Here is a 16,388-nt window from a genome sequence, read left to right as displayed (position 1 = left end):
ACAGGATAGAACTTCTAGTTTAACCTGGCAAGAGCTTTAAAGAGACTAACAGTGAATGAAGGCTAACCTGTTCCCACATTGGCTTAAAGAATCCAGATAAACTAACACAAGAATGAGACAGGTTGAGTTTATGGTTATTTGGTTTTGGGATTTTTTTTTTTTTCTTCATTAAAATCTATAGCCATCTGATTTAAAGGCCTATAAGAGAATCAGAATTTCCATGTTTTGTACATATAAATAGTATATGCTAATAACCAGCTGGTTATTGACATAAAAGCACAACCTGCATTTGCAAATTGTGCTAGTTAGTCTGTCAATAAAACCAACAGATTTAAGGATGATGCAGCAATCGAGTGGTGTTTGCAGCAGGGACAGAGGAAGTGTGTCTCTAATGCCAGACAAAGAGAACAGTGACAAAAGAAAATAAGCTCTTGAGTCAGCATTTGTAATGTCCATTGTTGTTGTGGAAGCAGCTGCATGTGGAAAAAAGGCAAATAGAATTTGGAATGAAGAGCTGGAAAAGGAATTGCCATTTGCCTGCAGGGATGGAGAAAACTATCGGGCCTGACGCCAGTTAACTGCTCTTTTTTCTGCTAGCTTTAACAGGTCAAAAAAGCGGCAGGAACCTCATGGTTGCTCAGTCACAGATAATTCTCTGCATGCAAAGAAGTATGACGATGGTATCAAAAGTAGTTTGTAATTTGTACTGATACTGTATTATATTATTGGATATGGATATCTGTATTGTGTTGTTGGATATGGAACATTTTAAGGATACTACCGTGAATTGTCCTCAGATAGGAGCAGCCTTCCAGGTATAGAAGGCAGGCTAGGGATAGATCAGTGTTGTTAGTTCATATTAAGCATATTGGCAAGGGCTGAAAAGAGGATCAAGAGCACTTTCTTATCATAAAACCAATGTTTATACCTGCCTTGTCCTGGGGCAGCAGGAGATGGTTTGATGTAAGCATAGACTATAGAAAATCCAAGTGTCCTACGAACACTACGAGAGTAGAGAAAAATGTGTTCTCTGTAAGCTAATACATCTTTCAGCAGGTAGTCATAGTCATATAACAGACATGTACCTTTGCAGACTTAATGTTAAATCATGTCAGAATTGCCTGTGAACTGAGCCGTCTTGGGCAGTGATAAACCTGTGTAAGGTATTTATTAGCTTAGATAGAAGGTCCTTGTTGGTATATTGAAATAGCCTAAAATGTATGACTAGTTTAGGTGTTGTCTCTGTTCAAACTAGATCTCTCCTGAACACAAGAACCATGATTGCAGCACTTCTGCCATTTAATTGACCAGCTAATTTACCCTGTAATTATATAATAGAGTATTTAAGACTGTCTCTTTAAAGCAGAGGTGTTAGCTTTTTTTAATCTGCTTCATTCAAGAACAGGTGTTTTTACTGTGTTACTGAAATAATCAATGTCTTTGGAAATCAAAGACTGCTATTTTCTGAAAAAGAATATGATGGAAAATCTGAATTATGAATCATAAAAAGGGAGGAGTGAAACTAATTACATTGAAACTTTCTAGAAATTGTTTTTGATAAAATCTGCCTCATAGTAATGATAAATAGTTGAACACATTAACAGTATGACAAGTGGTGCTGCCTTTTGCACCTGCATGTCTAAATATTTCATGCTTTGACATGCTGTGCTGTTTCTGTATTTCAGAGGATTGTATTTTGGGGGTTTATTGCAGCTTCAGAGTCCTTTAAATTTCCTTAGTAATTAAGATTGAAATGCTTATTTGCTTACCCCAATTTTTCCACAGCTCCTTATTTCTTTAATTGCCACATCTGGCTTCCTGCAAAGGTACTTGCACTTCCAGAAACATCTGTATAAAGTAATTTCTTTATATATATTTTTAATTTTTCTTTTGAGTATGAAGACTGATACATGCTGCTAGTAAGCTTAGCAAAATGGATAAGTAGGATTTTAGTACTTAAATGAGATCTAGTGACATGAAGGAAAAAGACTTAACTCACCACCCACACTCAAGGCCATATCCTGTGTCCAGGAACAGTCCCAGTGAACACGCAGAAAATACCCTAATGAAATAGACAAGACCTCATTAACCCACGGTTGTTTAAGAACTCTTTTTATATATCATCATGGAAGACAAACAAATCGCCACGGAAACTTTATATAGCATCATGGAAGATAAGTGAACTACTGCCTGAAAAGAAGCAGCAACATTTGCTGAGATAACAAGCAGTTACATAGAGCCCATTACTTATTTTGTCTCTGTTACACAGCAGTGTAAGTGTAGATAAATAAATGCATATGCTGCAGATAGGGCCCAAATAAATATTTTTACTTTCGTACTTTGAGACAGTAGTCACATACTCTTGAAACAAGAATTTTCCTGTATTTCCCAGAATGGTCTGGCAGTACAGTTGCTATATTAGGAGGTTTCACCACATCCCATGTTATTTATTTTCCTTAAAACCCTGACTCTCAGTTGAAGTTTGTTAAATGAGAAGCTTAACTTTAAAGTAATTTTCTTTTTGAAGGAAATGCCTAACTCTGGTTTCAGATAAGCACAAAGGTCAAAACAAACCCCAAAGATTAACCTCTCCACCCAAAAAAGAAAAAAAAAAAAAAGAAAGAAAAAGGAAGGTGTAAAAAAAGTGCTTTAAAACCAACTCACTGTATTTTATAGTATGTTGAACAAGTAGTTTCTTTCATTTTAAAATAGTATTTTGAAAAAAGTTGGGAGTTAATCATTGCTAGCTCATGAATGTTGCTTGTGTCATTCTGCATAAAGGTTTAGCTACATGTAGGATACGTTGTTCAGCTTTTTTTTTCTTTCCTTTTTTTTTTTTTAGCTCCAGAGACTTTTCCACCATGTCCTGCAGACTACTTTTTTCATTACAAACAGATCAAGAATTCTTAGTGAATATTTCACAGTACATGATGGTTCATTACCTCCTGTACAGAGTTCTCTTACCACAGTAAAAACAGTAGCAAAAAGGTTTTCCCATTGCCTCTTGTGTTAGAAAATCTAAGGTAAAAAGACTTTTCCTTTATGAAAATGCTGCTGAGGAAATCAACACCATCTTACTGAACAGTGCCCAGCGATCTAAACATGTGCATAGTTACAGATAAGAAAGATCTCTAAAAAGCTGGTGGGTTTTTTTCATTTACTATTATTTAATATCTATTTTCATACTCTATACAAGTGCATCATTCTGGGTTCAACAAAAGGTAGAATAGTATGAGGAGGAATGCCATAATACTTAACTTTATATTGGTAGGTTTGAGTAAAATTATCACTACCAATACCTTGTCAAATTCTACCTGAATCTCCATACAGCAACATACTTTCCAACATAGTATCCAAATATGTTCAATAACTGTGTTTCTTAAAAATTTCACATTTTGCAACTAAATCTGTAATCCAGATGGGGGTTGGTTTTGTTTTGTTTTTTGACAAGTTGTGTCATCTCTCATTTTCTCCAGAGAGATAACTCTGTAAATATGAGGATATTAAAATATTTGACAGCCTTAGGTGTTGAATACAGTGGAAATCCACATTCTCTGCATAGCTGGAGGTAGCTACAGAACCAGAGAAGGGCTGACCCTGTGCTCCCTTCAAGCAAAGGAGGGCAACCTGTGAACTGTGCAAACCAGCAGGTTGTGCTTTACTTGTCGTTTGGTCTCCTGTCATAGGCCGTCAGGGAGAGCCAGTTTATGATAGACAAATGTTCTACTCAGGTGCAGAATACATTGAGCTTTGACATTAGTAATACAGAACTGTGATGTCTTTCTCGGTGAAATAATCTACAGCAGTCATGTCGCCACTTAAAATTCTGAAACTGGGAGACACTTCAGTGGTTAATCTAGTGAGGCGATGATACACCTGCCTGTGGCTGACCACAGCTAATTGACTTTGTTTTAAAATATGTTTTCATAATAGAGAAAGTGTAACTCCCATCAGTGATGCTGTGTACCCTCCTTGGTAGACCTCCAGGAAATCTGTTTCACTTGTTGCCATGATCCCCAAGCAAACTGCAGCTGATAAAGTGCCCTGCTGCTGCTTCTCTCATGTGCTGGTGACCCATGCAATTGCTTCTTTGTCTTGGGTTATGTTTTTCTTATTGTCAGATTGTCAAGGATTGAAAGAAAACAGATGCAGCTAGAATGGGAAAGAAATTATTTTCTAACAAATTCAGATTGCGAATGTTTAATCTCCTGTATTCTGAACCAGATTCTGGTTCTATCATTACAGTCTTGCAGCTGACGTTACAGGGATCCTGTTGTTGCAGGTGTGCAGCCATCTAGCCTGCACAAAAAAGGGGCAGTCCCTGCATTGGGAAGGTTTGTAACCTGGTTAGTCAGGACATGCAAAGGCAGGAAACAGAGGTACAGCCTTGCCGAAGGGCATCCAGCAGGTCCACAGTAACATCAATTGTTGAATTCATGTTGAATTCCAGTGTATTGTCCAGTGGGTAGCAGTATAGTTCTGTTGATAGGCACAGATCTGGAGGAAGAAGCAGCTGCATATAGCAGATGTGAATATTATGAATAAATAATAATCTCGCCATTACAGAAATATTTTCCTTGCTCTAAAGCAGAAACACTATACCAGAGCAACCAAAACAGAACAGAAAACAAACACAAGTATAGGACAACATTGAAAATAACTTATGTAAGGTGGTTATTTTGCTACTTTTGGCTTACAAAGTTAAGCCAAGACAAAATTCGTATTTCATGGTAGGCACAGCACCACCTGTAGCAGATTGTGCTCTCCACAGCCAAGTGCTGCTCAGAACTTATTACGTGCAGACGTGTGGTGCCATATGCTGACTATGTATGTGCCAATGGTATGTGCACAGTGGGAGATGTCAAATGCGAGCTTGTGTACTGAGCCAGTTGTGTGTGACTTGTTTACAAACTTGCACTTACTAAGAAGGGTCCTGCTCTAGTAAAGCTTCGATAGGAGGAAATGGGCAAGGGTCCATTATGGGGGTTTTATCACCCTTGCAAAGGTGCCTTCAGTTCTGTTTAGCTTTCTTATGGAGTTGAGTAGAGAAAGTAGATTCACATTGAGACTCTAGTATTTGTGCTAAGTAAAAGCTTTTGTTTGGTTCTTTGACAGTGTTACGAAACAACGAGCCTCTCAGAGGAGCAAAGGTCAGGAGGTGGTAGCTTCTGAAGCAGCTGTCGAAAGTCTCATCAGTGTTCATGCACTGACTATAAGCAGGTACTTGAAAGTGTCCCACTGAGGTTTACTACTGTGCAAATGCTGAAGTGCTCAGTGCTTTGCATGCCTAGATCATAGCACTAACCATTCATGGCAATGATACTGCATTGCACTTGGAAATAATTTTTTCTTAAAATTACCTTTCATTTCAACAAACATTTTTTATGTTGGAAAACCACTTAAGCAGTGGAGGTTGATTGCTGGTCAGTGCTTATACTGTGTAAATGAAAACATTAACTGTATTAAAACAGGTGCTGCTATTGTGAATTCTCAGTCACTATAGTGAAACAATTTGCTAGGTGTTTGATGTACTCTGAAGTGTTGTTTGTAATGTTTTAAGTATGCCAGGCCTGGAAATGTCATGCAGGTCAAGTGTGTTGTATTGAAAAGGTCATTATTTAAATTGTCATTACTTTCATTAATACGTGCTTGGAATTAAAGCTTTATATATTTCTTGTTTATTATAATTAGGTATAAGCAATTGAAGACAATACTTCTTGCTGTCCAGAGATGGAAAACAACATAACTACTATTTCTCGTGAAGAGCTTGAAGAACTAAGAGAAGCATTCAGTAAAATAGGTATGCTTTACGTAAAAAAATGAGGATGCAGTTAACATTGCAAAACCATGTAGGGTTTGTGGAAGAAATCTTTATGGATCACTTCGTTTTGATAGGGATGTGTTTTTCTTCTATGTTGCCAGCAATAGCTAAGAAAACAAGAATGTTTACATAAACCCCATAATTTTCACTGAAACAATGTGTGTTTATTAATTTAACTTCAGCAACTAAACCAGATATATTTTCTTGCTGAGCAGTTGCATTATTGTGCAATTGTATATGCAGTATGATAGGTCTCAATATTTTTTTTTTTAACTTAGATTTTAAAAACAAAGTTTGATTAAACTTGTTTTCATGTTAAATTGCTGACACTTTGGTTTTGCTTTTCTTGCACACTTTGAACTAGTAATTTTTTTATTTATTGAATGAATTGGATTTTACATTTGAAAGTAAAGGTAATCTTGGAGAGTTTTTGACCTTGCTTTTGTAGCTAGCGGATGTTAATAAGTAACTGTACAATTTTGTATGCTTGACAGGATGTTTGCAGATTAATTGGAGAGTAAAAAAAAAAAAGTGAGAAATGATATAGCAGCTAACACTTATTTCCAGATTGCAGTATTGTTGTGAATGCTGAAGTTCATGTCTGCTTTATTTCTTATGTGCTGCAGTTCTGAAGGGATGATGTGTAACTGCAGCTCAGCAAATATAACTAACATATTTATAATAATTCATAATGGGAAAACAGGGTTGCTTTAGGCAAGAAGACTTAAGTATTAGGATCCAGTTTGTTAAAGAGACTATTGGGAAGCTGTAGGTTAGAGCTCTCTAAGACTGTACATAGCATAGAAAAGGTGAAGGGGAGATTACTCAGTATCTGTCAGTACATGTATCATGTGATGCCCAGTAGAGAGTCAGAAAGCTTAACATGGAAAGAAGCAACTTTTCTTCATGATAAATAATAAAACCGTCAACCTATTGTATTGGGATGTTGTTAAGGCCAAATGTAGATATGTTAAAGGAATAAGATGCAATCACAGAAGACAATTCATGAGTTGCTATTAAACAATCTTATTGACAGTCTGTAGCTCAAGAAGTCTGTAGCCTGTAGGAGCCGGAAAGACAGACCATGTTAAAGAGCACTGTATGCATGTATTAATCTACTGTGAGGTGTTAGGATTAGTAGTACTCACTGGTATTGTTTGGCAGCTTTTCTATTTGGTTTTCACCATCTGCATTCCTTATTTTTCTCCCTTTCATTTCTGTGTTTTCAAGTTTCTGCTCTAGGAATAGTCTGTACTGCTCCTACTCACTCGCAAACGTTTTCTTACTGTATTATGCTTTTTGTAAAACAGAAAAATTTAGCATCATTAGTGTTTTTCTTTTTTCATTGTTACATTTCCAGTGTCTTTATGGATAGATTGCTTGTAGCTACATTGGTAAACTGAGAGAAAAGGCATCTCTTTAACTCTCTGCTTGTCATCATGGAAACTTAGCTTCCGTGAAAGATGAACCAAGAGAAATAAAATAGCTGGTAACTTGAGTGAGCTCGTGAGCATGTCCTCTGCTTTTTAGATGATCCCTATTATTATGTGTATTGTGTCATGTCTTCAAGTCATACAGCAGGTTAATACATTTGCAGACATGAAGCTTTTCTGTGTAGTGTTTCATGAGTTGTTGGTAGTATTGAAAACGGAAAGAGGAATATTTTTCTTTTTAACAGGTGTTGTTAGCCCTTTTGTCAGCAGTGAAATGTGGCTGCTTCATGAAGCTGTGCAGAAACTACTTACTGTAGTATAGATTACAGGGAAATGACCGTATAGCAATCAGTTATGACTACTGATGAAAGCATGTTTCTCTGCTTGCCCTTCTGTAATGTGATGCGTACTCACCCACTCTGATAGTGTTGGCTGAGTTTTGATACTAGAGCCAACGTGGGGAGGTTTTTTTTAACTAGTAAACCAAAGACAGCAAAAATTGGAGCACCTTGACAAGTCAGAAAAGTGGCCACCTAGTCTTGCTTCTGTTTCTGACTCCTTGTGTTACTTGTGGATTTCTTTTAAATTACGTATCTTAGATGCATCGTTTGTAGAACTGGGAGAATAATATTTATATTTCTCAAGAGCTTTAGTATGATCATGAAAGAGACTCAAAGTTTTTGTCAAACTTGGAAAATGTTAGCATTAAATATATAAAATTATGGCATTATATCCAGCGCTATTTGTGCTGGATATGATTTCTTATATTTTATTAAGCTTCACCTGTACAGTGCATGTCTGCTTTGAAAAGTACTTCTCTCCTTTGCATAGACATTGCACTGCAGGTACAGGTAAGGCTTTTTTAATGGACATTCTCAAATTCTGCTTGCGCAGATATGTGTGTACATATATACGGAAATACGCATAAATATAAAAATAGGAACAGCTAATGAATCAAACGCATATTATCCGTTACATTGGATAAAAGCATATTACAGGTTTTTAAAATGATGCTTTAGTATACTAAGACAAGAATTCAAGACAGCTTTCTGCATACAGATTGGCCCATAAGGAAAGTACGAAGGGTATTTTTATGATTTTTTTTCTATGCTGCTTTCTTATTAATTGTAACACAAATTATACTGAACCTTTTAAAATTTATTTTTTCATGTGATACAGCCATTCATTTCTTTCCACAATTGTGGAGCTATACCATAGCCCTTGTTGAAAAAGGCATTCTGATACTTTGCTGTATATGGACATTCTTGACTTGGTCTTGGGAGTCAAGTGAAGGTGGTGATACAAATTGCTCCCAATATACCTAGTTAAGAAATTAAGGAAGGTCACCTTTAATAAATAGGTACAGATCATCCCTGATTTATTCTTCACAAGTAAGCCTAACCACATCAAAAGTTCTGACGAACAGAAAGTGTCTATCAGACAGTAGGATAAGAAACAAAATGCAGAGTCAGGCAGAGCTCTTGTGTAAGTAGTTTTTCTTGTGTAAGTGTGCTCTTCTAATAATGAGTTTCATCAGATTTGAGCTTACTGATTGCAAACAGTGTAATATCAAAAATAAGAACGTAATAACTTATCTCCATTTTACTTGAAGGTTTATAGAGAGTTTTGGTGGGAGTCTTAAAAAAAAATAAAGCTTATATTTTGCTCTTTAAAAATTTGCCATCTTGTTATAGCTTTGGTTTGGGATTATAAAGTAGTTCCTGAGAAAACACACAACAAGATGGCACAACTTCTAGCTGGCTGTGCCTCTAATCCACAAGTATTCCTTCATGCTTACTTACCTGTGTCAGAAGAAGAAATACTTGTCTCCTAGAACGATATTTCTCGTGCTTTTATTTTTGACAGTTGCTATATTTGCTTCTTTACATAAGTATAAAAATAACTAGTGCTTTCATTTTACAGATATTGACAACAGTGGATATGTCAGTGATTATGAGCTTCAAGACCTGTTTAAAGAAGCAAGCGTGCCCTTGCCTGGTTACAAAGTCCGTGAGATTGTAGAAAAAATCATTGCGGTAACAGATACCAACAAGGACGGGAGAATTGACTTTGAAGAATTTGTTTCTGTGAGACATTCCCTTTAGATGTTTCTCTACTGTCTGATATCTGTTGATAACTAGGCTAGAAGACTGAAATAAGTGGTACAACTAAGTAATATTTTGATATAAATAACAAATATTTTTAGAATGGGGAAGAAATATGCTATAGTCATTGAAAATTTGTGTATCTTTAGTTGTTTTATTCAGTTTTCCAAAATATCTGTGGAAAAAATGTGTAGATTGTTGAATGTCTACTTTTTTTAGGTAGCATGGCTTAATAAAGGTAGCACTTCAGGTACTCGCTGGGAAATAATATTGGATATCCAGTATACAAGTTTCGTGAAGGGTTTTAAACTGGTTTTACCCATACAGTAAACTTTTTTCCAGAACAGAGGTAAATGTAAATGCAAAAGAAAGGCAGTCAGGTTAAGTACTGACTCTAGAGTACTTATAGAAGTTATCATTTGGTTATTTGAAGGTGTGACCAATCATAAAATGCCCTCTAATTCATGTCTTTTTATTCCAGATAATTCAGGAATTGAAAAGTAAAGATGTTAGCAAATCTTTCAGAAAATCAATAAACAAAAAGCAAGGTATTACCGCAATTGGAGGAACATCAGCAATATCTAGTGAAGGGACACAACACTCTTATTCAGGTAAGAAATAATTAAACATAAGCAACTTTTGCATGGAGGGAGACTCTTTACATTTGCACTATAGCTAAAGAAAATAAAACAAACCTGGAAAATGTTGCTGTTGAAAGCAAATTAACACAGAGAAGGTATGTGGAGATGGACAAATGTGGGTGGTAGCTTATTAAGACGTTGGCTGTTCAGTTGATGCTAGTTTCATGCTGGACTCAGAAGTGAATTAGGCATCTTTTGGAAAAAACGAGAAATAAAACCAAGCACTGACAGCATATGGCTGAGGGCAGGGGTCCTTTTGGCTTACTTCTAGTAAAGCTAGTTAAGTCTTTGGCTAAAACCCACATATCCTTTCTGTATGGAAGGAGCCTCCTCACGTCTCTGTACCCTTACAGAATTGTTCACTCCCAGATGATTTTTTCATAGCCTGTCTCATACTTGAGAAGTTGCTCTTAATTCTTGATCTCTGTTTCTTTCTACTTCCCACTGCTGCATGTCATTTAAATTGGTAATTGTGCCTAATTGCATTGCAGCTCCCAGTCACAATGTTAACACCTTCCGAGATCATATTGCAGTAAGCAATATTGCAGCTTATTTGATTGACTTGAGTCTGGGATTTGCTGTGGCTCAAGAAGTGGTTTAAGATTCTTTATATGAGGAAGATTCACTTAAGTTACCTAAAGGTGGTGATACCTTCTGTCTCGGTATTGTTATAGCACCACCTGCACTTGGTGTATGCCCAAAGCAGGGGATCTGTTCCATATCAAAGGATGTCTCTAGAGGGACACCATCAGAGCTAATAGTTTAGACTCTTTCATTTTTAGTGGAGAGAAACTGACCCCACTAGAGATGCAATTCATCTGACCTGGTCTCATCAGCATCTAGACTAGCATGCACTAGAATTTCACATTTCTTCCCACTAACAATGAAGAAAGTGTAAGGAGTCAGGTGTAGGTACCTGTTCTGTATGTTTCATGAGTTAACTGAGGTGAATACCACCTGCACTGTCTGGGAATTTGAGTATGGGTACTTGATTGCTTGTTGTCCCAATAAGCATTCTTAGTTATGTACTAATAAATTCTGCACTAAATATGAAAGAACTTCATAGAATCATAGAGTAGTTAGGGTTGGAAAGGACCTCAAGATCATCTAGTTCCAACCCCCCTGCCATGGGCAGGGACACCTCACACTAAACCATCCCACCCAAGGCTTCATCCAACCTGGCCTTGAACACTGCCAGAGATGGAGCACTCACAACCTCCCTGGGCAACCCATTCCAGTGCCTCACCACCCTAACAGGAAAGAATTTTCTCCTTACATCCAATCCAAACTTCCCCTGTTTAAGTTTTAACCCATTACCCCTTGTCCTGTCACTACAGTCCCTGACGAAGAGTCCCTCCCCAGCATCCCTATAGGCCCCCTTCAGATACTGGAAGGCTGTTAGGAGGTCTCCAAGCAGCCTTCTCTTCTCCAGGCTAAACAGCCCCAACTTCCTCAGCCTGTCTTCATACGGGAGGTGCTCCAGTCCCCTGATCTTCCCCGTGGCCCTCCTCTGGACTTGTTCCAACAGTTCCATGTCCTTTTTATGTTGAGGGCACCAGAACTGCACACAATACTCCAGGTGAGGTCTCACAAGAGCAGAGTAGAGGGGCAGGATCACCTCCTTCGACCTGCTGGTCACACTCCTTTTGATGCAGCCCAGGATACGGTTGGCTTTCTGGGCTGTGAGCGCGCACTGAAGCCGGCTCATGTTCATTTTCTCATCGACCAGCACCCCCAAGTCCTTCCCCACAGGGCCGCTGTGAATCTCTTCTCTGCCCAACCTGTAGCTGTGCCTGGGGTTGCTCCGACCCAAGTGTAGGACCTTGCACTTGTCATGGTTGAACTTCATAAGGTTGGCATCAGCCCACCTCACAAGTGTGTCGAGGTCCCTCTGGATGGCATCCCTTCCCTCCAGCATATCAACCGAACCACACAGCTTGGTGTCATCGGCAAACTTGCTGAGGGCACACTCAATCTCCCTGTCTATGTCAGTGATGAAGATGTTAAGCAAGACCGGTCTCAACACCAATCCCTGAGGGACACCACTCGTTACCGGTCTCCAGCCGGACATTAAGCCATTGATCACAACTCTCTGTGTGCGGCCATCCAGCCAGTTCTTTATCCACTGAGTGGTCCATCCATCAGATTGATGTCTCTCCAATTTAGAGAGAAGGATGTTGTGTGGGACAGTGTCGAATACTTTGCACAAGTCCAGGTAGATGACATCAGCTGCTCTACCCCTGTCCATCAGTTCTGTAGGCCCATCATAGAAGACCCCCAGATTGGTCAGGCAGGATTTCCCCTTAGTGAAGCCATGCTGGCTGTCACCAAGCACCTTGTTGTTTTTCATGTGCCTTAGCACGCCTTCCAGGAGAATGTGCTCCAAGATTTTGCCAGGCACAGAGATGAGACTGACTGGTCTGTATTTCCCCGGGTCTTCCATTTTCCCCTTCTTGAAAATGGGGGTTATATTCCCTTCAACTTCAAGCTGAGGTACTAAACTTTCAGTTTCTCACAGCTAAATACAGCACAGTAACCACGATGATTATCTCAAAAATACTGCCAGTCTCTGAAGTCCCAGTAGAAGGCAAATTGAAATGCTGGATAGATGTGCACTTCAGATCTCAAAGTTCCTTCTCTTTGTTGTAACTGCTGAGAAACTGAATTAAAAGTCAGTCACGATGATGCCTTCCCCATTACATCACTATGATTTTATGTTGTCCTTGAGAAAGTTACCACCGGTTTAGAGAGAAAGGTTAGGAGAGATCTATATCTGTGTGCTGGTTTTTTTGCGTTCTTTGCCACTGGTCTGATTCTTTCAATAACTGGCCTCTGTGAAACTAAGAGGGTTTGTTGCAGCGGCACCTCTGACCAAGTCTGATGTTTAGTAGTATGTGTTGGTGGAAATGACAATAGATCTTTTAATGCTGCTTCTCTTTTCAGAGGAAGAAAAAGTTGCTTTTGTTAATTGGATAAATAAGGCTCTACAAGATGACCCAGACTGTAAGCACCTCCTACCTATGAACCCATCAGATGCCAGTCTTTTTAAATCCCTTGCAGATGGCATTCTCCTTTGGTGAGTCCAGGGCACCTTTATCTCAAAGGTTAAATGCTGGTCACAGTTATCTGAATTGGAAAACTTTTGACAGGCTTTACTATCAAGACTTGAGTCTTAAATTATAGTCTTAAATTTTTCAACCGGTGTTGAAATGGGGAAAATCTGTTTGTGAATAGGAATGTTATTTTTAGCAAGTTTTTATGTGACTCTGTGCATGCAATATAGAAGTGGGTTCCCACTTCATACCCATAATTATGCATGCAAGATATATTCAGGCTCTTTATAAAAGAGATAATTATATAGTTCATATATTCATTAGCTGAAATAATTTGAAAACTTTGTATTTCAAATATTTAACGAAGTTATTAAATGTAGTTACTAAATCATAGGATGGGAGGAACAGAAATCCCAAGTTAAATTATGGCAAAACAGAGGGCATAGAGTAGGTCCTTGAAGTTTAGTCTGCTGCAGCTTTCTAATTACTTGAAGTAAGCTAAAAGTACTTATTAATACGCTGTGGTAACATGGGATTAGTGTATTGACATGATTTAGTCCTAGATCCTTGTAAAGGCAGGATATTATAGGAATGCAAGATACTATCAAAATGCAATTAAGCAATATATTGATTATATCACAGATTTTCACTAGAGATAACTTACTTTACATTTTTAATCTCCTCAAGAACCTATTTTGATGGCAGAGGCATATTCTCTTTATTAAGCATCAAACTCTCAATTGCTCAAGTTTCTTATAATTACATATTATCTGAGGGTTTCTGGATGAATGTGCAATTGTTTAATAGGAAAAGGAGATTTAAATGATGAGATTTTGGTATTTTTTCCTCTTGTCAGAAATATTTACAGCTAATTTAAAGTGTTAGGAGCTTATAATCAAATAATATATTTTCTGGGAAATTGAACTTCGAATAAACTCTGACTTTTGTTCCTTAGCAAAATGATCAACTTTTCACAACCAGATACAATTGATGAAAGGGCTATTAACAAGAAGAAACTCACTCCTTTCACTATTTCTGTAAGTACTGCATATATAGAAACTTGCTATGAATTAAAAATTAGAATATTTTTCTACAGCTTTGTTTTAATGACAGTTTTAGTGGTGGGAAAAAAAGTCCTATGTGTTAAAAAATATCAAAGCATGAAATCAATTTTCTAATAACCTGATGTTAAGAAACCTCGTGTTTCTTAGGTGATATACATGGAAAATTGTTTTTTTCATGCTTCCCTTTTCTTATTTTGCTTTACTAAGTATCTGAAGAACATAATTCTAGACTTTTGAGTGGATCCTCAGGTCATATTTTAGGGAGCTATGTCCATAAGTTGCCCGCCTAATGAGGGAAAAAAAGAAAACAAACCCCAAAAGGCCATCAAAAAATTCTTTATTAAGAACTTCGGTTAATTGGCAGAGTTTTCATTTCAGGCTGTGACATTTAAAACCTGGCAAGTAAAAACACACCATGTTGTAAATCCTCTGAGTGAGTTTTGTATGCTCTGCTTATTCAGAGAAAAAGTGTCAGCAAAGATGATATTACTTGTGTTTATGTTGTCACTGTAGGTAGTTAAACTATTACACAAGAAAATAATAATATTTACAAAAGCTGACAGGCTTTTTTTCTTGGAATGTTTAATCTGTGGCAATCATTAGCTTTACTTTCAATGTCAGGATGTTGAATTGCCATGATTTTCTTGCACTGTTCAATAACAGTTTAACATTTGCTTGAATAAATGTGTCAGCCTGTGTAAGATCAAGATGGGATGACAGTGATGTCAGCCTTGTGCACAGGGCAGAATTCCATACGGGGATGTTTTTCCACAGGATCAAGCCCCTGATATTTTGAGCAATGTTGTGTAATTTGTATTTGTAATACTTATGCATTACAAAAAGTATTTTATTTAGAGTATTCCTCAGCAATCCAAGCTGCAGAAGATGGTCCACAATTTTTTGGTGGGTCTGTATTAAACACTGTCAATTATGTTTTCCATTAAATTTTTATTAGATACATGGTGGCTCCTAAAAAATCTCCAGAGTGCAGTTTTCCACTGGGAACTGTAAACTAATGCATTATTTCTTATAACTTCTGAATCTTACAAAATATGAATAAATTTACAAAGAATTACAACTTCGTATGGTTTTTGTTTTGTTGGTGTTTTTTTTTGTTTTTTTTTTTTAATAATTATATTGCAAATAGGAAAACCTAAACCTGGCTCTGAACTCAGCATCTGCTATTGGCTGTACGGTTGTCAATATTGGATCACAAGATTTGCAAGAAGGAAAACCGCACTTGGTATTAGGACTCTTGTGGCAGATCATTAAAGTTGGTCTTTTTGCTGATATAGAGATCTCTAGAAACGAAGGTAAGAGGGATACCGGGTATAGCAATGTTGGCAATTAGAATTAACTGAAACCACAATAGCAGTGATTTTGGCTTTCTTTAAAACTTGCTTTTAGCTCTTATCGCCTTGTTAAATGAAGGGGAAGAACTAGATCAGTTAATGAAGCTTTCCCCGGAAGAGCTCTTGCTGCGTTGGGTGAACTACCATCTGGCCAATGCAGGGTGGCAGAAAATAAATAACTTCAGCCAAGACATCAAGGTATGTAGTTATCCGCTCTGAAAATGTAATACAATGTTATTTAAACATACTATGCATGGAAAAAAATTAGTCAGAAGTATTTAGAAAAGTAGTAGTCATCTGTTTTTTCTATCTATATGTTCATCCTGCATTTTTCAACCCTGAAAGAGCGTTATTCTGATTACTTATATTCTGTTCAGTTGCTCATACCACGTATTTACCACATCACAGTGAAAGCAAACTTTTCTGAGGAGCTTATATTCAGGGAAGTTCTAATGCTCTAAGATTTATTTAGGAGAATTTGCACTATCTTATTATCTTTTTCCTGTCCGTCCTTCCCTGCTCTTGGGTCTGCAGAAACCCATCTTTCCTCTTATTTGTTGTTTTAAAGAAGTGGTGTATTGCATTTAAATCTCATCCAAATGCATATTTGCTGATGGTGATTGCCCTTTGCACCTAGCATTCTGCAGAAGAGTAGGAAACCTCTTGAGGAATGAACTTTTACAGAGGTCTGTCTGGAGTAACTACTGATTCTTAATCCAGGGAGAGAGCATCTCGCCTTAATCACTGTGCTTTGTTGATTATGCCAGTTCAGTGACACAAGGGGACTGAAAGGCGTGCTGGTTTCTTGGGGCAGGGGGCAGATCTGCATAATTCTTCTCTCTTCTTTAGCTGTTCTGCTTAAGGTGTGCAGAGTAATGTGGTTAGTCCACTTGAAGAGAGAAAACTCTTCTTAAAACTA

The 16,388-nt window shown here is 37.6% G+C and overlaps 1 protein-coding gene across 2 annotated transcripts in view; it reads left to right on the top strand.

The window, feature by feature from the left end:
• The window catches only part of PLS1 (plastin 1), a 47,978-nt gene that overhangs the window by 16,366 nt on the left and 15,224 nt on the right, over positions 1-16,388 (top strand). The window contains exons 2-9 of one of the 2 annotated variants that reach the window (XM_065674920.1): positions 5,116-5,220; positions 5,692-5,800; positions 9,178-9,341; positions 9,841-9,970; positions 12,944-13,076; positions 14,009-14,090; positions 15,265-15,430; positions 15,525-15,667. In XM_065674920.1, the coding sequence (XP_065530992.1) occupies positions 5,731-5,800; positions 9,178-9,341; positions 9,841-9,970; positions 12,944-13,076; positions 14,009-14,090; positions 15,265-15,430; positions 15,525-15,667 (888 nt within the window). In that variant the 5' untranslated portion in view covers positions 5,116-5,220; positions 5,692-5,730. The remainder of the gene's footprint in view (positions 1-5,115; positions 5,221-5,691; positions 5,801-9,177; positions 9,342-9,840; positions 9,971-12,943; positions 13,077-14,008; positions 14,091-15,264; positions 15,431-15,524; positions 15,668-16,388) is intronic. The other variant, XM_065674922.1, reaches the window with a different exon arrangement.

Source organism: Lathamus discolor, chromosome 3, assembly GCF_037157495.1.
Source record: "Lathamus discolor isolate bLatDis1 chromosome 3, bLatDis1.hap1, whole genome shotgun sequence".
Classification (NCBI taxonomy): domain Eukaryota; kingdom Metazoa; phylum Chordata; class Aves; order Psittaciformes; family Psittacidae; genus Lathamus; species Lathamus discolor.
The sequence above is the reverse complement of the archived record's forward strand: the minus strand, read 5'-3'. Positions and strand labels throughout refer to the sequence as shown.